We start from the raw sequence: 23,055 nt of genomic DNA, 5'->3' as shown, positions 1-23,055 counted from the left end.
CAATACTCCTCCCTCCATTTTATTCTCTGTGTCATTCCTGAACACACTATACCCATCACATTCAATCCCACTAGCTATATCATCTACAGTCAGCCATGATTCACTAATACCAATAACCTGTGGTCTGGAAATGCCAACCATGGCCAAAAACTCTTCCTTCTTGTTCCTAATACTCCTAGCATTAGTGTACATGAATTTAAGACCCCCCATTAGCCCCAACCCTACCTTGATGCCTTATATTAACTATCCCATTCTGATTTGTTGTTCTTATCGTTCGGGCATATTATATTCATTCATACATTCAACTGCCTCCCTAAGGACTGTATATCTACTCACCCCCCCTTAATAAATCTAGTTTCCCTGAATTTGCACATCCACCACATTCAGCAACACTTTCTCAAGTCTTCTTACACCGTAACCATTCAAATGCAAGCCATCCATCTTATATAGATCCTTTCGCCCATTGAACTCACTCCACACATCCACAAATTCCACACCACTCATCATACATAACCCACGCATAAAGTCATTCGCAATTATGGCCCTCCTTTTAAACATTTCACTGTCATACCGTGGCAAAAGACTAATCATTCTAACTCTCTCACTCTTTTCTTTTGCTACTTCAAACAATTCATTCAGGTCTTATATCATTTCCATTTTATCTCCTTTCAAATCATTCGTACCGGCCACAACAATTATTTCTTTCACCCTTTCCTTTTGCTCTCTAATAGACTCAGTTACATCCTTTATGGTCGCACCAGGTTGGTACGATTTTGTCAAATCCTCTACTATCACACCTCGTACTAACGAGTCCATACAGCACTCTATCCTTCATTTTGTTCATGTTCACACTCATACGTCTATTTTTCCTGTCATACTTTTTATTATTGGCTGGTTCATTCAGTCGACTTTTGCTCATACGCTCTAGCTGCTGTTTTGCCCTTTGTATCACACCATTCAACAACGCGATCTCACTCATTGCATCTATCTCATCTTTTTTATTCTCAGTAAAACCATTAATACTATCATTCACACTTTCTACATTCACACTCTCACAATTCTCTGGTACAACCTCGCCGTTTCTTGTCATATCCCTATTTTCTTCATTCTGAAGTTTGACAAAAATATCACACTCATGATCCGAAATACTCTTCAATTTCTCATTCTCCCTACATTTTCTACACACATTCCCTCCTTTATTATCATCTAACCACACTCCGCAAAGCGTACATTTCGCAGCTAGTACAGTGAATCATCTCTTTTATACTACTGTTCTTTGATAACTTCTTTGATAACTCCACTCTTTGCCATTCAGGCTTCTTATGTTGATAGTATCGATCTTGAACTCTGGTGATGTTGGGTTGGGGTGTGTTTCAGTAGCTGACTTTTTGCTGTTCACCCTTGTTCCCTGGCGAAAACAACGGGGGGCCTTGTTTAACTGGGCAGCGCACCGGCCGGCATGAAATTCTGTGATGTTGTACTATCATTTTATTTGTGGTTTCAGCCAATAAGAATACAATTTAGTTGGCTAAATCCCAAATTGCAAGCCCATTCTCATTCATTCAGTATGCAGATTGATACCTAACAGGGTCCATCACGAGAATGTGAGGATTGCACATTAGGTCAGAAGCTCTGGTCGATTCTCCACATTCCTTTAAAGGCTATGTGGAGGTCTCCTCTCAGTTATATAGCTTTGACCCTTAAGCACCACATACCTGTTTAATGATAATAATAATAATTATTATAATTTATCTTTTGATTAAACAAACAAACAAAAAAACTTGTTACAACTATCTCTAATCCAAGAGTATTTTAATAATGCAATGATACATCGTTTTGCTACTTGCATATGGAAAATATGACTTCTGCATTGATTTAGCTTCCAGTGTCTTCATGAAAGGACCACAAAATTATTTGTAAATGCAGCTGTCCACCTTAACCCATTAATCTGTCAAGCCATAGATGACAGCAAACATGACCCTATATGATACAAGTACTCCAAAAATCATACCGAGTAGGTAAATTTTAAGCTTCCTACCAGAGCACCACAGTGGGTGAACCAAAGTGTCAATAATATCCCACAGAAGTATATTTTACCTGATTGCATTCTACCACGTAGTGGTAGATTACAATGAAAAATATTGTTGGGAAAATGTCCCAACAAAATGCATTGAACAGGTAAAGTTTTTTTTTTTTTTTTAAAAAAAAAAAAAAACACTTACTACCAATAGTCCACAATGGGCAAGCCAAGTGCTAAATAATCGCCATTAATCCAATAGTTTCTTTTGCAGATCTGACAAAAGGATAACAAACCACAGGTCCACAACATTCCATCCTTGTTTATTTGTTATCACAGTATCTCTATAGGTCTGGCTTCTACTGATGAAATTTCAGTTAGGTCAAACTGGTCTCTGTGGTAATCCTTCCTATAATATATGCCAATATACAGTATACGCTTGATATTATGGAAGACTGAGGCAACTTAACAGAAAGTCAACAGCCTCTATATACAAATAGACCAGTAATAAAGGTGCTTCATATACATGCTTTTATTTACTCATGTTTAGGTAAAGGATTAATTACAACAATAATGTAATTTCTTGTGATGTATAATTTTACCTGACTAAGCAAAAGAACTTGCTACAATTTTCTGAAAGTAATTTGCAAGAGTATGGTTTAACAATTATAATGGGATAAGGTAATTTTCTAGTGAGAAAGAAAATTCTGAAAATAAGTGGGCTGATTTTGGAAATGTTTCTGAACACTACATTACAGTAAACCCTCAATTTTATGGACCTCAATTTAACGGACAAAATTTCCAGTCCATATGTCACGTGAAAATTAACACCCTGTTAATTTTAAAATGCTTTTAACCAAGATTTGCTTATAATAAAATTAACAGGTTATTTTTTGTTATTAATTTCCTGTTATTTTTAACATTTGGCGAGTTGGAAAAACACTGCAGTAAGTTAGCCGACATAAATGAGTCACCGCTCATAAAACATGTTCGTCAAATGATTAGCACGTGATCACACCAATCATGCTATAATTGGTTCTTTTGTCACGTGGCATGACTTTCTGCGGCAGTTTTAATCTGTGCTGGCCAATGCATTCGGAAAATCTACTTTATTATATAACGGACTTTCGGATTTAACGGACACCCCCCCCCCCTCGCCCGAATTAGTTATATTGAGGTTTTACTGTATCTTCTCTTTTGGCTATTTCTAGAAGTTGCACTTCTGGATATGTGGCAGTATAATATTAGGCTACAAAACTCTATGCTTCAAAGTAAAAAAAATTCTTTAATATTTTTATTTTTTTAACATTACACTCTTTCTACTTTATTTAATCATATGCAAATTTTGAGTTTCTACAGATTGACTTTTATTTTTAGATCATGTTGTAATAGACTTGGGTGTACGATCCAGTGAAATCAATACTGATTTCCTAAAGAAGCCATTTGTGTTCTTTAAATGTGAGGTACATAACACGTAAGTTAATTTATTTTTCTTTTATAACTTAAGAATGTTTGTACTACTCTTGTACTTGCTTCGTTTTTATTTCTTTTTTTCTTTTTAAAGTCCACTGATAAAGTAACTGTTGGAAGTTTTTTTCTCTACTTGGTTAGACTATAAGAAATTTAGTTTAATCCTTTATCCAAGTGTAAGCAAACAAAAGGTTATGGATATAAAACTTTGGATAAAAGAATCAAACAGTTATGTAAAAGATTGAAAGAAAACTGGATAAATAGACAGTACACTGAGAAAGAAGAATTACAAAATATGAACAAAACCAGAGAAGCATTCCTGAAAGTGAAAGAACTTAATGGAAAAACAAAATGCACACAGTCTAATAACATCAAGGACAAAGATGGAAACATACTCATTGATAAGAAAAGTTAAATGGAAGATGGGTGGAGTACTTATCAGATCTTTATGATGATGATAATGGTAACATGTTGGATGATTCACGACACCTTAAGTTAAACATAACAACAGATACCACTCTACCCGCAAGAAAAGAGGTAGAACATATAATTAAGAATCTTCCTAATAATAAATCCCCTGGGTGTGATAATATTCTGGCTGAGCTGCTGAAAGCTTTGACTGGCAATAGTAACAACTATTTAGTGGAATCCATTCAGGACATCTATAAAACAATACAATTACCTCAAGTTTTTACAACATCTATCTGTATACCAATTCCAAAGAAACATAATGCACAAAATTATGAGGATTACAGAACTGTGAGCCTAATATCCCATGCATCTAAAATTATTTTAACCTTCGTTAACAAACAAATTGAAAGAGCCATAAGCAGTGAATTGAGTGAATAACAGAAAGGCTTTAGAAGAGGAATGGGAACCATTAATGCTATCCTGGAACTAAAAATACTAATAGAAAGATCACTTGAAAGAAATAAGAACATTTACATATGCTATATAGACTTTCAGAAGGCTTTTGACCAGGTAAAACATAATAAAATGTTCAATATATTAGATAAATTAGACATAGAAGATCATGTACTTAAGATTATAAAAATGATTTATACCAAACAGAAAATGCAGCCATTTAACTCTGAGACTTCTGAAGTGAAAATAAAAAGAGGAGTTAGAAAAGGTTGTATCCTTTCACCAAATCTATTTAATATCAATAGTGAGACAGTGATGAAAAAGATTGAAAAACAAAAAACAGGAATTAGTATCAACGGTATAAAATACAACAATCTTAGATATGCTGATGATACCATTCTAATAGCAGAAAACAGAAACAAACTAATCAAATTACTGCAGCTACTAATTGAAGAAGGTAAAGAATTTGGATTAGATATTAATGCAAAAAAAACCAAATTTATGAAAATCTCGAAAGAAAGCAGATCTGAGCCAGAAATATTCATAAACAATATGAAAATTTAACATACAACAGAATACAAATATTTAGGCACCTACTTTACTGCAGATGGAAAGCAAGATAAAGAAATAAAAATAAGAACAGCCATAGCTAAAGATGCATTCTGAAAAAATAAAGATCTGCGCAGAAGTTCTGTGAGTATCGAGACAAAGAAAAGAATGATAAGAACATTAGTGTGGCCAATTTTCACATATGGAAGTGAGACCTGGATATTCAAGAAGAGAGTAAGGCAACAGATAATGGCCTTTGAAATGAAGTGCTATAGGAGAGCTCTGAAAATCCCATGGACAGAACATGTGACAAATACGGATGTCCTACAGAGAATGAGAACACAGAGATCTTTATTACAGGAAATGATCCAGAGAAAGATGAGATTGGCAGGACATGTACTGAGAGGTTCAGTAGGACAGAGGATATTAACAGTTTTAGAAGGAAAAATTATGGGAATAGGATCAAGACTCTAAAAAACGTAGGACATGGCTTGAAGATATAAGATCATGGACAGGATCACATGGCTATGCAGAAACAAAAAGGAAAGCCACCAACAGAGGGAGAACTGGAAGGACATGGTGCTGCACCCTCTCACTGAGGAAGCTGCATGAAGAAGAAGAAGCAAACAAAGTTTGTGCCTGAAGTATCTCCAGGACTGAGGCAACTCATGGTAAAGGTTGACCAAGCTCTCATCACTCCTTATCTTAGTATCTCCCATAATGCAAAGCACATCTCCTTGCAGACATGTATAATGCTATGCATTTAGGGAAGGCCCACTACCAGACTGGTTTCGACCTTTATTGAGGTCTCATCAGTGGGAGCCAGACCCAGAAGTGGTGATCCGCAAGGAGATGTGCTTTGCATTATGGGAGATACTAAGATGAGGAGTAATGAGAGCTTGGTCCACCTTTACCACGAGTTGCTTCAGTCCTGAAGATACTTCAGGTGCAATATTTGTTTGCTTACACTTGGATAAAGGATTAAACTCAATTTATTATAGTCTAACCAAGTGGAGAAAAAAAAAACTTCCAACATCTTTCTCTAAATCCAGAGTAATTTAATAATAAGGTAGTACACCTTTTGGAAACTCGTAGTATAGGTAAATATGACTTCTTCGTTGCTTCTGTTTTAGTATCACCACTCCTGGGTCTGGCTCCCACTGACGAGATTTCAATAAAGGTCGAAACTGGTTTGGGTAGTGGCCCTTTCCTTAATGCATAGCATTATACATGTTCGCAAGGAGATGTGCTTTGCATTATGGGAGATACTAAGATAAGGAGTGATGAGAGCTTGGTCCACCTTTACCATGAGTTGCCTCAATCCTGAAGATACTTCAGGTGGAAACTTTGATTGCTTACACTTGGATAAAGGATTAAACTAAATTTATGATAAAGTAACTAGTCTACTTGTCTGGTTTAGACATTTATTTGTCAATCATCATCAAATTCCTGCCATGTACCCTCAAGGGGGTGTACAGGATATGATAGTACTACATGAATTTTATCATCATTACTAACTTCCTATTTGCAATTTTCCTCCAAATCAGTCTGTTACTTGTCAAGACTCCAACATTATCAGATTTATATTTATATCATCTAAGGCAGCACTTTGTACCATATCAATCCACCTATATCTTGGTTTTCCTCTGGGTCGTTTTCCTGCCAACCTGGCAGAGAACACTTGTTTTGCTAATCTTTCCTTGCCCATTCTGTTTAAGTTACCATACCACCTGAGATTAGTTCTGCTAACGCATTCCTGAATGCTGACAATGTCAGTTCTTTCCTAATATCCTCGTTTTTAATATGACATTGCCATTAATGCCATCTGTTCATGCCCCTAATCTTTCTCAGAACTCTCATATCTGCAGTATCTAGTCTTTGGTCAAGTGTTTTACTTCAAACCCAGCTCTCAGATCCATAAGTTAAAACTGGTTTGAACACTGTCTTGTTATACAGCTAATTTAGTGTTCCGACTAATTTCTCTCTTATTCCACATGAATTTATTCATTTGACTTCCTACCATACCAGCTTTGTTGATTTTGTTGTCTATTTCTATATTTAATTTACCATCTTCACTAAAAATCATGCCTAAGTAGCTGAAATGTTTTACTTGTTCTACAGGTTCTCCGTTCACAACACAGTTGACAATGATTCTGCCTATTTTCATTGTCTTTGTCTTTTTATTGCTGACCTTCATACCATATCTATTACAACAGTTATTCAATTTAGTCAGGGAATCCTGACTAAATCCGCTACAAGTCTGCACCTTGCAGACTTGTAGCAGATTTATTTAGAAGTTTAATATCGTCTGCATAAAGCAAATAGCTGACATTAACATCTCCAATTTTGATATCATGTTTAATACCATTTTCCTTCATAATGTGATCCATATAGATAATGAATAACAGAGGGGATAATGTATATCCTTCTCTCACACCAGAGTTAACATTAAACCATCTTCCTGTACATCCTTGAATTCTAACTGCTGACTTACAACTCAAATAAAGACTAAGTATTGCTTGATATAATGCCCCATTGACACCATATAACTGTAGCATATTGAATAGCTTCTTTCTTGGCACCGTGTCATATGCCTTTTCCAAGTCAACAAAACTTAAATACAGATCTTTGTTATATCCCCATGATTTCTCCACTATTTGTCGTAAAGTGAAGATCTGATCCTGACAACCTCTGTTTGACCTGAATCCAGCTTGTTGTTCACCAAGCTTTTCTTCCACAAGTCTTCTCAACCAACCATTTCTATTTGTCAATTTGTTTAAAATTCATCAACATGGTCTCAGCTAGCCTTTCTATATCTCTCCTTTCTTTAGGTTCATCCCTCCTTATCAGCTTTTGAGTTCTTTTCTTAATGAAGCAAAGTAGGAAAAACATTTTATTATTCAAAAATTGGTGGATAAGAGTATGATATACTATGAGAGACAAGATGGCTTTGTGAAGGATTGATTACAATTTAGTAATTTACTGACTTTTTATCATATAATGAAAACTGAGTTGGATAAAGGGAATGGCTACTTGCCATTATTGCTGGTTTTGCAAAGGCATTTGACAGGTTACGTCATCGAACTCAAAGTAGTATTGGAGAAGCTGAATCCATTAATTATATAGCAATACACCATTTTGCTATTTGTATATGGAAAATATGATTTGCAAACTGATTTGGTTCTAAGTATCACCATGGATGAAGATTCTGCTGATGAACAGTGAAAAGATAATTCAGATTACCCATGTTAAGTAGTATTCATTGTGAAGGAGCAATGTACTGCAAGGCTCTGTACTTCGACTACTAGTGTTTGTTTTATTATTATTATTATTTAGGCCTCCAAGGAGTCAAAAGACTCAACGTGGGAGGTCCCTCCCAGGAAACACAAAGTCTATCATACCACTCCTTAAACTCATTGACCGTTCTCGCTCTCACCACTCTATCAGGCAATGCATTCCACAATTCAACCACCCTCCATGCAAAGAAACCACTCCTCACCCTCTTGCTCACAGTTTTCTTTCGCAACTTCCAGGGATGGCCCCTTGTCACCACTCCTTCCCGCTGTTCAACCAATCGAAAGAACTCCCCAGTGTCAACCCTGTAACCACCTCTCAACAGTTTAAAAGTCTCAATCATATAACCTCTCCTTCTTCTATTCACCAAACTCTGCAGTCCACATTCCAAGTCTGTATATAAATGATATAGGAAACAATTTTAAGGGAAATATTGTTGTTTGCTGATGATGCAAAATTTGATATGATAACAGTTAACAAGGTGATATAGAGAGTTTACAGGATGATTTAAATAGACTGAGCAGTATGTTAAAGATGTTTTTACCTTGGGTATATATTATGTTAAAGATACCAAGCAATTTTATAAGCTAGGTTTTTTAAAACCTTTTTCCCAAGTAAGCAAACAGACAAGTAAGTCAAGTTTGCGGCTGCACATCTTTAACATAATATATACCCAAGGTAAAAAACTTTCTACATATTACTCTCATCCTGAGATTTTTATTTAATGAGGTCAGAGAACCTTATGACAACTTGTTTTGGTAAAATATTTATAAGCTCTGTATTACTTCACCCTTGGCATTTTTTAGGTCTGGCTCCCACTGACGAGACCTCAATAGAGGTCGAAACAGGTATGGGTAGTGACCATTACCTTAATGCATAGCATCATACATTTCCACAAGGAAATGTGCTTTGCATTAGGGGAACTTTCTAAGGAAAGTGATCAGAGCTTGCTCCACCTTTACCACAAGTTGCCTAGTGTTGCACTATGTGCAGATGCAAACTTGACTTACTTGATTGTTTGCTTACTTGGGAAAAAGGTTTAAAAAACCTAGCTTATAAAATTGCTTGGTATCTTTAACATAATGGATAATGTGTAGAAAAGTGTGGAGTTATGCGGAACTGTATTTTGAATACAGTTCCGCATTGATGGAACTGTATTCCAGAAGCAGAGATAAGGAAGTTATTATTCTTCTTTATAAGGCCTTGATACATCCACATCTGGATTACTGTGCTCAGTCTGGTCACCTGGGTTTCTTGGGTACAAGGAAAGTAGTGGATGGGATTCAGAGGAGGTTATGAGTGGTCTGTAGAATGCTCTATATGAGGATAGATAGAGAGTTTTTATGGGTTGCAGTAAGTAAGAACCCAAAACGAATTTTCAGACTCCATGGTTATCATTCTTTATTAGGCCTTGATAAATCCACATCTGGCTTATTGTGCTCAGATCTGGTCACCAGGGTTTCTTGTGTATGAGGAAAGTAGCAGAAGGGATCCAGAGGCAGGTGACCAAGATGATGAGTGGTCTGTAGAATGCTCTGTATGAGGATAGATTAAGGATTTTTATGGTTTGCAGTAAGTAAAAACCCAAAACGAGTCTTCAGACTCCGTGGAGGTATCCTCACAATAATAAGAATAATACTTATTATTGTTTTAATATTAGAATGAAGACTTGTTTTGGGTTCTTACTTTCATGCAGTAGCTCATCAAACTCATTAATTGTTTCTGCATTCACTACATTCTCAGGTAATGTATTCCACTCACCAGTTACTCTCCGGGCAAAGATCCTGTTTCTTACTTCCTTGCACACGAAGAACAGGAATGACTTCTTGATCTATTCCTATCTCTCTCTTTCGAGACTCTATTCTTTACAAAATCTCTTCCGTATTAATCTCATAACAACAACTTACTTATACAAGTATATCTTAATTATATTCTCTTTCCATTCATGATGCTCTGCAAATGGTATTCCCTCAAACTGCTTCATGTCCCACATTCCTCAGACTGGACACCACCTTAGTCAATTATTTCGAAACCCCTTCTGATATATCTTCATCTCTATGAAAATCATCTTACTTTATTCTTATAATTTTTTCTGACACTGAAGGCATATTTGCTCTTGTCTTCACTTATACTGCTAGTGTGTCAGTATTTTTTTCTTTCTCATTATCTAGAATTCCACTCTGTGTAATTTTTTTGTAATAAGTTTTCAATTTTTCTCTTTTTTTGTCTTAATTTGTTTGTTGGAAGTTTTTTTTTTTTCCCACTTGGTTAGACTATAATAAATTTAATTTAATCCTTTATCCAAGTGTAAGCAAACAAAGTTTGCATCTGAAGTATCTTCAGGACTGAGGCAACTCGTGGTAAAGGTGGACCAAGCTCTCATCACTCGTTGTCTTAGTATCTCCCATAATGCAAAGCACATCTCCTTACAGACATGTATAATGCTATGCATTAAGGGAAGGGCCAACACCCAGACCAGTTTCCACCTTTATTTAGGTCTCATCAGTGGGAGCCAGACTCAGAGATGGTGATACCAAGGTGGAAGCAATGGAGAAGTCATCTATCTTTACCTATATGAGTTGCCAAAAGGTGTCTCACCTTATTATTAAATTACTCTGGATTTAGAGAAAGATATTGGAAGTCCCCCCCCCACTCGGTTAGGCTATAATCCACCTTTACCACGAGTTGCCTCAGTCCTGAAGATACTTCTGGCGCAACCTTTGTTTGCTTACACTTGGATAAAGGATTAAACTAAATTTATTATAGTCTAACCAAGTGGGGAAAAAAAAAACTTCCAACATCTTTCTCTAAATCCAGAGTAATTTATTATCTTTATTATTAGTAAAATATTATCTTTTTTTGCTGTCTTCTGTTATCTTTCATTTTATTACCATCTCATCTGTAAATGTCAAAAAGTGCAGGTTGAAACTGCATACCTTTTTGCATAATAATTCTCTCTTTTATAGATATGTTTGTAAATCTTTCTTGAAAAAGCCACATGTAAAATTGCTATTTTTGTTTTCTAATTCAAATTCAAAAATCTTCTTGCACTTTATTCTAGAGTTACCAACTTCAAATTCCAAGAAATCATTGTTGGAAAATTCACTAACTTCATTGCACATTTCAAGTCTGTAATAATTTCATTTTCTGGTTAAGTGATGATAATTCATGTTTCCTTTTAAATAACATCCTAAATTACCACTGTACAATATTTCTCAGTATAATTAGGAATATATATATATATATATTCCTAATTATACTGAGAAATATATATACATACTGTATATTGAATGTATCAAAAATAATACACAACATGTATTATTCATTTATGCATTTCTTAAAATATGCATATACTGTATTTATTTCAATAAAAATATGTAATTAAAACATGAATTATTATTATTATTAACATCAGACCTCCATGGAGTCAAAGACTCATTGTGGGAGGTAGACATTGTTACCTACCAAAACATGCTTTAAACTCATTTAATGTGACGATTCCCATTTCCAAATTCACAGGTTCTTATCTTTCTAGCCAAACAGCTGCTTTTTTTTACTGATTTTTTTCCACATGTACCACAATGTTAGGCATTGCATTCCACTCACCAGCCACTCTCCACGCAATGAACCTGCTTCTTATATCTCTATCACACTCTCCTTATACAGTTTCCAGGGAAGTCCCATTGTTCTCCCACCCCCCATCTTCTCCCGTTCTATGAAAAATTTCTTCCACATTAACGCAGTAACAATCCCTTTACCAATATAAACTACTCAATCATACCCCCCCCCCTCTTCCTCCTATCCACAAAGCTTTGCAAACTGCATTCCTTCAATCTATTTTCATATCCCCCATTTTGTCATTTCCAAAGCAGCATTTATTTCTTTTCTGATCAACTCCTCATTCTTGCTATAGCTCCAAGCTCTCTCCTAAGCTTGTCATAATCACCAGCCTTGTAATTCCACATACAAGTATAATCTTTCCTAACTCTGATGAAATAATTAGATCTAAAACTCTCAATTCTTACGTATTTACTCGTTTTCACTCGTTTATATACTGCCTATGATAGTTGTCTCAAGAAAGAAATTCATTTTCCTTATTCCCAAATGCTATCTCTTCATTCAAATCTATACTGCCATAATTAAAACCATAATAATCACTCTTCCTTTGTTCGCTGACCCAAGTTGCTTATACATTTCTGCATCACATCCTCCACATTCCCTGGCTTATAGCAATATACAACTAAATATCTCTTCCTGTCAACCACTACTTCACACCACACTCCTCAAAACCATCGCTGCTATTTCCTTCTTTCATGTTTACCTTATGTGGACATAATTCTTCTGCTATCATCAGTAGCACTTCTCCCTTCTTGTCCTTTCTATCCTTGCAAAAAACATTGTATCCTTTATTTCTATTCCCTTCAAGATAGCATCCTCATTATACCATGTTTCACTTCTTCCAATGAATAAACTCACTCAGTGAAATGAAACAATTTCATATCCCTTATTTCTAATGCTCCTGATATATCTAAATAAACATAGCAGTTCACTTTTAGGTCTGTAACAGTCCTACCCAAGTCACCTATTGGTTGTGATTTGCCCACCACACCTACTCTTGCCCAGTCACCTTTACCACTGCTTATCCCATATACCTCCTTGGTCTCAACTCCCCCTCTCACATCTCAATCCATTCCATTTCTATGCTGATCATCTTCATATACTCATTTATTACTACTTTTGACTTCCACTCTCCTTATTCCGTATCTTTCCATCCCGGCTCCTTCCATTTCCCTGTTCCTCTTGCATTCCTGTTCTCTCTCTCTCTTCATCTATCGCACTACTACTATTTCTAATTACTAAGCACTTCGGTCTCATCTGTTCCACTCCTGATCTTCCACTCTTACTTTCTCTGATCTTTTGTTTCCATCATTCACTGCACTTACTTCCAGCAGTAGTTTCTCCAATTCTCCAAAGCCATTCAAATGCAGTTCATAACTTTTCTACAAATTTATTTTTCACTCAAATATATGCCACACATTTACAAACTGCACTCCTTTCTCCTCACAGAGCTCTGCCAGCATACCATTCATGATTCTTGCTCTCCATCTCAACTCATTCTTGTCATAATGAGTTGCTCTCCATCTCAAATCATTATTGTCATACCTCGGCAGCACACTGACAACCTTTCCCATTATACTGTCATCTTTCATTCTAATCAATAACCTCCTGATATCCATTTTTACATCCTTTTGTTCAATTAAATCATTTGTTCTCACAACCTTGGCATGAATTATCTTGCTCGTTCTCCCTCTTGGAAAACAGAACTTATGGACTCTCTCATTAACCAGTTTTCTAATAATGGAATCTCCATACATTGCAATACTTGTATCATTTGTCACCTCTTTTTCTTTCATTCTATCTTTTTATACTCTTTCATTTGTTTCCACTAAATATCTAATATCACTTTTGCAAATTCCTCATTTCATTTCTCATTTTGAACAACCCTTTCTTCAAAATTTGCATGCTATCAATTTCAACCTCTGTCACTCCTGTAGTCTTGTTCCCTCTCATTTTCCTCATTCCTACTGCCTTTCATTTCCATATCACTTACTTTCGTTTCTTCATTCATACGTTCTTTCACTCTATCAGTGTCAGTACCTTTTGTTCTGCTATTCATGCTGTCTTTTGCACCCACATTTATGCTAACTTTCATTGCTTCAGTCTGTTTTGTGTTAGCTAATAACTCATAGTCTAACAAAATATTGCACTTTCTCCAAATCCATACATTCTCTTGTCTTTCCACAAACACATCTTTCACATTTCACCACACATACATGTGGCACTCATAACATCAAATTCTTCTTCTTCTTCTTCTGCAGCTTCTCCCACTTAAGTGGGGTCACTGTTGATGACGAGTCTCCTCCACACCTTCCTGTCTTGGGCTGTCACCACATCCAAGTTCTTCATCCTCAAGTCCTCTTCTACCAGCTCTCTCCATCTCTTCTTTGGCCACCCACGCTTCCACCTTCCTTGCACATCCATCTGCATGACCCTTCTTCCCACATATTCGTCCTCCCTCCTCATCATATGACCAAACCATCTCAACCTTGCCTCCTGTATTTTCGCTCCTAAGTTCGTAACTTTCACTGTTCCTCTGACATAGTCATTTCTCAGACAATCCTTTCTGGTCACACCACACATCCACCTAAGCATTCTCATCTCTGCTACTTCCATCCTGCTGATGTTATTTTTCCTCAGGGCCACAGTTTCTATAGCATATGTCATAGCTGGCCTCACTACTGTCCTATAGATTTTTTCTTTCAGATTGATCGGCACCCTCTTATCGCATAACACTCCAGCCATCTCCCTCCAGTTCCTCCAACCCACTTGTATCCTGCATCCCACTTCCTTCTCAGCTCCTCCATCTTCTTCCACTGTTGAACCTAAGTATCTAAAGTCTCTCACCTTCCTGATGACATTTCCTTCCAGCTCCAGATCTGTCTCCTGTCCGCTGCCCACTGTGCAACACATATACTTCTCTCCTTCTCTTCTCTCTCTCACTCATAATGTCAAATAATTTTCAAAAAAGTCTACATCATTAATAGCATTTCATCTTTGCACTGCATGGTGTGCAGATATCTTCGTTCTGCCATTTTCTACCATTCAAGGCAAGATTCAAAAATTTAGCAGAAAAAAAAAAGTAAATAACAAATACACAAAGCTGAACATTCATGCAGTTACACTAAGCTATCAAAAATAAACAGTATTATTCCAAAATGCAAGAAACTCCCCTCCCCTTTACAACATTAAATAACACTTGTCTTTTCCATAACTCTTTACCAATCACTTAGTATGTTGAGGCCAGGGTCGAATGATGGTCTTGAAATTCATGCTTGCTCTTGTTATCATTCAGGGAGTGAGAGGGGTGTGATTTAAGCCTAATTAGCAGAATAATGAATTACTGACCATTTAAAACTATATATTTAGAAATTTATGTACATTTAATCATACAAATACATTTATTTTACAAATGATATTCTATCTTTTTCAATTTAGCTACTTGAATACAAATTCTACCCTACGGTTCTTCTTTGTGAACTGGTCAATAACATTGTCATAAAAAGTTGGTTTTAACTTAATTTTCCCAAGTAACACACATACTTGTAAAGGCTGGCTGAATCTCACTGGCTAGAGCTACTTTGACTGCGTATGGCCTGTGTTTAAGACAACGTGAAGGAGCGGAAATGGCTATGCATGTGCATGAAATCACAGTGCTGCAGTGAGGACCTGGAAGCTCCCACAACCGAGCAAGCCAAGGTAGCTTTGACTAGACGAGCAAGCATCGGCTTTCGATACACAACGCAAAGCTCAATTATTGCTGTGCAAGCTTAAGACGTCTTCTGTCTACAGAAATAAAAGCCTAAATGGAATGCTTATAAATGCATGCATTTATTAACAAATAAATATTACTAATTATATGAAGAGCCAAAGGCTTCAATTCGGCAACATGAACTTATTTAAGTTAAGGGATATTGCATCCCATGTTGTTTCTTAGCCGAATAAGAAACTCAAAGAGTTTCATGCCAAATATAGAAACTATATAAAGTTCGGCGATTCCAAGCGTAAGCAAATACCTGGATAGTACAGCACCTGACCCATTTGGTAGTGCAAACTGAGGCAACTCATAGTAAGGGTGGAGCAAGCTCCAATCACTATTCTTGGTATTTACCCATAATGTGAACTTAGCTCCTAGGAGCTGTATTACTGTTCTACATTATGAGAGAAGGTCACTACAGACCGGTTTCAACCTTTATTGAGGTCTCATCAGTGAGTAGGTAGACCTAGTTAATACCAAGTTTGTAGCAAACATAACTTACATCCCTTCTATGAGAATTGCCAAGAAGGTGTCCTAATAAATATATGAAGAGCCAAAGGCTTCAATTCGGCAACATGAACTTATTTAAGTTAAGGGATATTACATCCCATATTGTTTCTTAGCTGAAACTTGGAATCGCTGAACTTTATATAGTTTCTATATTCGGCATGAAACTTTTTGAGTTTCTTATTCGGCTAAGAAACAATATGGGATGTATCCCTTAACTTAAATAAGTTCATGTTGCCGAATTGAAGCCTTTGGCTCTTCATATATTTATTAGGACACCTTCTTGGCAATTCTCATAGAAGGGATGTAAGTTCTGTTTGCTACAAACTTGGTATTAACTAGGTCTACCTACTCACTGATGAGACCTCGATAAAGGTTGAAACCAGTCTGGGTAATGTAGAACAGTAATACAGCTCCTAGGAGCCAAGTTCACATTATGGGTAAATACCAAGAACAGTGATCGGAGCTTGCTCTACCCTTACTATGAGTTGCCTCAGTTTGCACTACCAAATGAGTCAGGTGCTGCACTATCCAGGTATTTGCTTATGCTTGGAATCGCCGAACTTTATATAGTTTCTATATTTGGCATGAAACTCTTTGAGTTTCTTATTCGGCTAAGAAACAATATGGGATGTAATATCCCTTAACTTAAATAAATATTATTTATTTCTCAAGTAATGAGCTTACACAGCAGGCATAGCAAGCATGGAGAATTTGCCCCTGGTTGAGGCCCTCTAATGGCCCTTTGAAACAGAGAAATGGATTACAGTAAAACATTTGAACATATTCAAAACTAGCCTGTTCATTTGAAATTCTGCGTTTCAGTTACTGTCCAAAAAAGTCTTGAGATATCACCTGCATTCATTAACAGATAAACAGTAAACATTATTACTTATATAAAATAATGAGCAAAAATCTATAATAATAATGAATTTCTTTAAATACCATTTTCCATCTGATGCTGAGCAACAGTTTGGATTGCTTGGGTTCAGATTATGGAGATCGTACTGTATTTCAGCCTTTTTAGCATTTATCTCACATTAAATAGTCTCACAGCATTTTTTTTTTTCAAGTTTTCACTTTCTCCCATTATCGTTATGGGACCCAGTTTGTCTGTTATTGTTAGCAATTCATCTTTTCCCTATCAGTCACCTTTGCCTTCTTGATAAATACTATATCCACCCTCATATTTTATACTAATAAGTATATCCTTAGCCAAGTCTCTTTGGCGTTATTAACTTTTGCCCATCATTAAGGCCAGGAACATCTCCCTTTTTATTCCTGATAGTTCTGGTATTTGTGAACAGATGTTACAGTCAACCTCCTACCCTATACATAAATGCACATACTCAACTGTTGTTTCATTCAGATCACTAAATTACATTGCATTGTTAACTCTCCTCCCTCTTTCCTCACCTTTTTTTTGTAGTCTTCCCTACTTATGTGTGATCTATCCAAATTTAGTATATTCAGTGTCTTTCTTTCCACACTGTCCTTTTTGATGATTTCCATTTCCAAATTCATAGGTTCTTATCTTTCTAGCCAAACAGCCACTTTTTTTTTTTTAACTGATTTTTTTTACACTCCCACTCACTCACTCACTCTCTCTCTCTCACCCCCCCCCCCACCTGTTTCCACCCATAGCTAATCCTAAATCCATAAATATGGTACTCTTCATTGTTCAGATATTAATCTCTCTCTCTTTTTTGCACATTGACATACCTATGTATTCTGTAATGCATTATACACTGCCTACATGCTACATATTACTTTTGTCATACTGCAGCAAAAGATTTACAATCTTAATTCTTTTATTTTTATTTCTTTCACATCTTCACTCATTCCATACTTTCATTTCAAATCATTGATATCTGCCAAAATTCTCTCTCTCTCTCTCTCTCTCTCTCTTTTTTCTCCTCCCCTTCTCTTAATTGTAACTCCTGTGATATGGCAAGTAGTGACAAATCACAAATATTAAAACTCCAATCACTAAATCTTCTTATGTTTATTATTTTGGGTGTGAGATTATGTTTTAATTTGAGATTACTGGCAAATGAATTACATATCACTGCACTACATCAGTACCTGAGTATATATCTGCATGTTTTCAATCACGATGTCAGCTGGTTAAAGAATTTCTTTAACTCTGAAGTAAGTGATTTTGCCTCTAAAATGCAACAATGACATATACTTAGGTCCAGAACTGGACATATTATCTTCCTCTGCTTAGTTATTCATGACATTATTTATGACTAGCATGAATAACTTAATTAATAAGAAGAGAGTATGTCCATCAAGAGAATCATAATTGTTATAACCAAGTTCTCTCCTGTTGGGATTTGAAGGCTGCTGAACTCAGTATCTCTTTATCAATACCTCAGTATATCTGAATTCAAACTCTATTTGAATGTCTCTGTTCTTATGAAAGTTTCCTAGTTTGTGCTGCAAAAATTTATTAGCACAGATTTAACTCTTTATAAAATGGTGTCTTGTTGAATTATCTGTGCTGCGTATGATTGTGAATATTAATTCAGACAAACACTTTTTCTTGTTGGCAGACAGGACATTAACACTCATGCCAGTCTGTAATGTAACTGTAGTTAAAATAAAAACATACCCCCTCAAAAAATCCTCTACCCCAGAATATTTTAAGTAAGAATAAACAAATAAAATAAATAAATAAAAACCACCTTCCATATCTACTTCATCAAATATTTGTAATATAAACTCCAACTTAAATCATATTCACCACCGAACATGATTTAATTCTGAAAATCTCGCTAACCACTTCTACTTCTTATCCTTGAAGCTTAATTTCTTGCAATCCAACCTACTGTAATTGTGATGACCTTTCTTTATGATTTTAATGTTCCACAACTTCAGCTGGATCCCTTTTTCTAATTCTGCTGAACAAGCTGGAAGAGAAGTTGAAGTATTTGCTATCAGCAGTGACCTAAAAGAATTCTTAAATGAGTAAATTCTTAAATAGTTTTTGTGCTCTGAAGATGCTGAATATAATACTAGCAAAATATCAGCAAATAAGTTAAATAAATATTAATTATTTTCTTATTATTCTGTGTTGTAAATTATTACCATAAAATAAATTTACCTGAAGGAATTGTTCATTTACCAACCAGCATGCGAGACAATCTACTTCCCTCACTCAACACTCTAGATCTTTTCTTAACCATTTCTTTTTCCAGGCATACTGTTAAGGGTGCCTCTCTTGGAAACTCAGACCAAACGTTTGTATAAGTTTCATCTCTAATAGAATGTCCTTTCCTCAGCCATTTTCAACCTTATGTCCTTTGGCATTACAACAGTGCCAGATGGGAAGATCTTCAGTACTTCTACTCCTCTTTTCCATGACTAGGCTGCTTTTTCCATTCTCCAGATCCAGAGACTTTTTTTATTATTATTATTATTATTATTACCACGGGCTACTCCAGGAGTCCTTAGACTCATCGAGGGAGGCCCTAAACATCATGTTCACACAGCTGTTCAACATCCTCACAGTATCTATCATACCTTGCCTTGAACTCGCTCACTGTCATAGCACCCACAACAGACTCTGGCAGCTTATTCCACTCATTTACCACTCTAAAAGTAAAGAACCCAGCTCTAACACCCCTGCTAACCACGCTCTTGCCCAGCTTCCATGGGTGTCCCCTAGTTCTCCCACCACCAGTCCTGATCTCAAAAATATCATCTGAATTAATCCTATAGAATCCTTTTAGCAATTTGAATGTCTCAATCATATCTCCCCTTTTTCGCCTATCAACTAGTTTCTGCAACCCACAAATCTTCAACCTGTTCTCATATGGTTCATTCCATAGACCTGCTATCATCTTAGTCACTCGCCTCTGGATCCTCTCAACCTCCTCCCCATCAAGAAGGAACCGAGGTGACCAAATCTGGGCACAGTAGTCGAGATGAGGTCTTATCAGGGCTCGGTACAGAGGTACAATAACTTGTTTTTCTCTGCTCGTCAAGGTATTTTTCAACAACCAAGTGAGTTGATGAGCTGATTTAGCTACTTTCGCAATGTTCCCCCTAAACTTCGTCTCCCTATCCACCAACACTCCCAAGTCCCTGGCCTCATCAATCTCTTGGAGTACAGTTCCACCAATGTGGTATACTGCTGCTAATCTTTTCACTCCGAAATGCATAACCTTACATTTTGTCACATTAAATTGACATCCATTCTCCTTAGTCCAGAACTCCAATCTATCTAAGTCATCTTGCAAGACTTTGACATCTTCTGCATTCACTATCGCCCTACCCAACTTTGCATCATCAGCGAACAAATGAACTGTCCCACTTAGACCATTCCCTATATCGTTAATGAACAGATTAAACAGCAGTGGTCCAAGAACAGAACCCTGTGGCACACCACTAGTCACAGGCCGTTTTTTGGACTCTACTCCTGAATAAACTACTCTTTGATATCTCTCCATCAACCACCCAGCTATCCTTCTCACCAACCCTATATCCATTCCCATATGTTGTAGTTTACGGATTAGAATTCCATGTGGTATCCTGTCAAACGCCTTTGCCAGGTCCAGCAGTATCACTGTAAACCCATTTCCCTTATCCAGTTCAGCCGTCACCCTGTTATAAAACTTGAGCAAGTTACTGAGGCATGATCTACCCTTCACAAAGCCATGCTGTCCTCTGTACAGTATCTCATTTTCATCAATCCATTCCTGTATTTTTCCCTTGACTACTTTCTCCAAGACCTTGACAACGACTCCTGATATGCTGATCGGTCGGTAATTTGCAACCATAGTCTTGGATCCTCCTTTATGCAGTTGAACTATTTTCCCCTCTTTCCACGCCTTCGGGACTAAGCCAGACCTGAGACTCAGATTAAACAACATGGTCAAGGGCACTGATAATTCATTAGCCGCTTCGTGCAAGACCCGTGCCGGTATACCATCCAATCCCACAGATGTATTCACATTAAAGTTCTGTAATAGACTATTCACCTCCACTTCATTCATCACAATTCCCATATAAACTAATGGTTCCTTCATTTTTTCAACGTCACCACCTGGATAATATACTTTTGCAAAGTGTGCGCTCAGTAACTCCACTATATCGACTGGTTCAGTGAACTCTTTACCATCGTCATTCCTTAAAATCATTTTGCCATGTACAGTTTTTCTCTTGCTTGCAGCATATTGAAAGAACTGTTTGGGATTCTCTTTTGCTTGCATAGCTAGTTTCCTTTCATAATCGGCTTTTGCTGTTTTTACCACACTCGTTACCCTTCTAGCCTGTACTTTATACCGTTCGTGTGCCTGCAGGTCACCCCTTTCTTTAAATTCCCTCCATAGTTGTTTCTTTTTTTGCAGCTCAAGCTTAATGGTGTTATTCATCCATTTAACCCCTCCTTGTTTCACTATTCGGACCTTAGGTATACAATCAGCCATAACCTCTTGTAAATGCTCTTTGATCACTTCCCATGCTCTATCAACGTCCAGCCCTTGCAGTTGTACATGCCATGGCACTGATCCAAGCAATCTCCTAAGCTTGTCATACTTGCCAGCACGGTAATTCCACATATGCCCTGTTATATATACACTTGCCGTGATTATATTGCAAAAATCATCCATATTATAAGAAAGGCTTTCATTTCTACTTCATTCAAACTTCCTACCCAGTATTCAAAGTGTGGTTTTCCAAGATGTGTGCCAATGCAGACCAACGGGGGGAAAAAAAGCATATGGCAAATGGCTTAAAACAAAAATTCAGCTTCGTTTTCATCTTACTCTGAAGCCTGTAATAAATGCAAAAAACAACTATTAGCAAATCTAAATCTAGTTTTGAAAGAGCTAAATGCAGAAAACTCGCCTCTTTCACAAATGGTAATTCTCTGGTCAAACCTTGCAGAAGCTGGTGGCTGTAATTTTTATCTATCTGTATTTCCATCTCTCTCTCTCTCTCTCTCTCTAACTGAGGTGGCACTGTTGTGACAATACCTAAACACAGAGCTAACCTCCTGACATAATTCTTCTCTTCCAAGTCCTGAATAGATGACCAAGGCAAATCACTTCTAATTATACTGAGAACAATGCGCTACATGCACCTGAGACCTTCCACCAAGAAAACATGAGAAGAATCTTGACCACTTATATATCAAAAAGGCTTCTGTTCCTAGTTGTACTTAAGATATGTGCTTTTGAACTAACACTTGTACTTTATCATTTCTATATCTTATTATACTCAGCTGGCAACTACCCTACAGTACATCAACAATTCCATATTCTGCTCCCTCCCCAAAGGAAATGTCTGTTATCAGATCAACCTGCTGTTATCACCTTGGTGCTTTCTTAAGTAATGGAAGAGGTCATCAACAATTAACTTCTCTGATACAGATTCTGCAATTCAGGATTCACGGCAGATCTTCTCATCTATATCACCCACCTCTGTACATGTCATGAAAAAGTTTGGGGGAATCCATACTGTTGCATTTGATATGGTCTGACATAGAGGACTTCTCAGCAAATTTCAATTTTATGGTCTACCTTCCACCTTTTTGTAATTGAGTCACCAATTTTCTCTTGAGTTATTCACTGTTATGTTATGTTAGATGGTGTTCTGTCCTCAGATTTTTCTACTAATGCTAGTGTTCTCAGGGTATTATTCACTCTCTTTCATATACATTAACAACCTTTTCTCACTGAACTCAAACCCTATCCATATTCTTTCCAATGATAGTACTTTCCATTCCTCCTACTCATATGACAAACCTTGCATTGCTCATATGTCTCATGCTGTAAGATCTTCTACAACCAGTGCTCTAAACATTAAGCTTCACACAATCTTTCTAAGGTTATGACAATCTGGTTCCCTCAGTGCTTTAAAAAAAAAAAAAAAAAAAACTTTTGCCTGTTTTTCTTGCAAAATAAAGCTTAGTACTTCTTTCTTTTGAAAACATTCAGCTAAATAGTTACAAACACCAGATTTACTCTCT

At 36.6% G+C, this 23,055-nt stretch overlaps 1 protein-coding gene across 1 annotated transcript in view; it reads left to right on the top strand.

Annotated features, from left to right (window-relative positions):
- LOC150109208 (plexin-B-like) overlaps positions 1–23,055 on the top strand; it is a 792,153-nt gene that overhangs the window by 344,363 nt on the left and 424,735 nt on the right. The window contains exon 11 of the mRNA XM_090406262.1: positions 3,395–3,491. Coding sequence (XP_090262388.1) covers positions 3,395–3,491 — 97 coding nt within the window. The remainder of the gene's footprint in view (positions 1–3,394; positions 3,492–23,055) is intronic.

This window comes from Typopeltis vanoorti, chromosome 2, assembly GCF_054136105.1.
Source record: "Typopeltis vanoorti isolate ZY-2024b chromosome 2, IOZ_Tvanoo_1.0, whole genome shotgun sequence".
Taxonomy (NCBI): Eukaryota; Metazoa; Arthropoda; class Arachnida; order Uropygi; family Thelyphonidae; genus Typopeltis; species Typopeltis vanoorti.
Note: the sequence above shows the minus strand (reverse complement) of the source record. Positions and strands in the feature narration are given on the sequence as shown.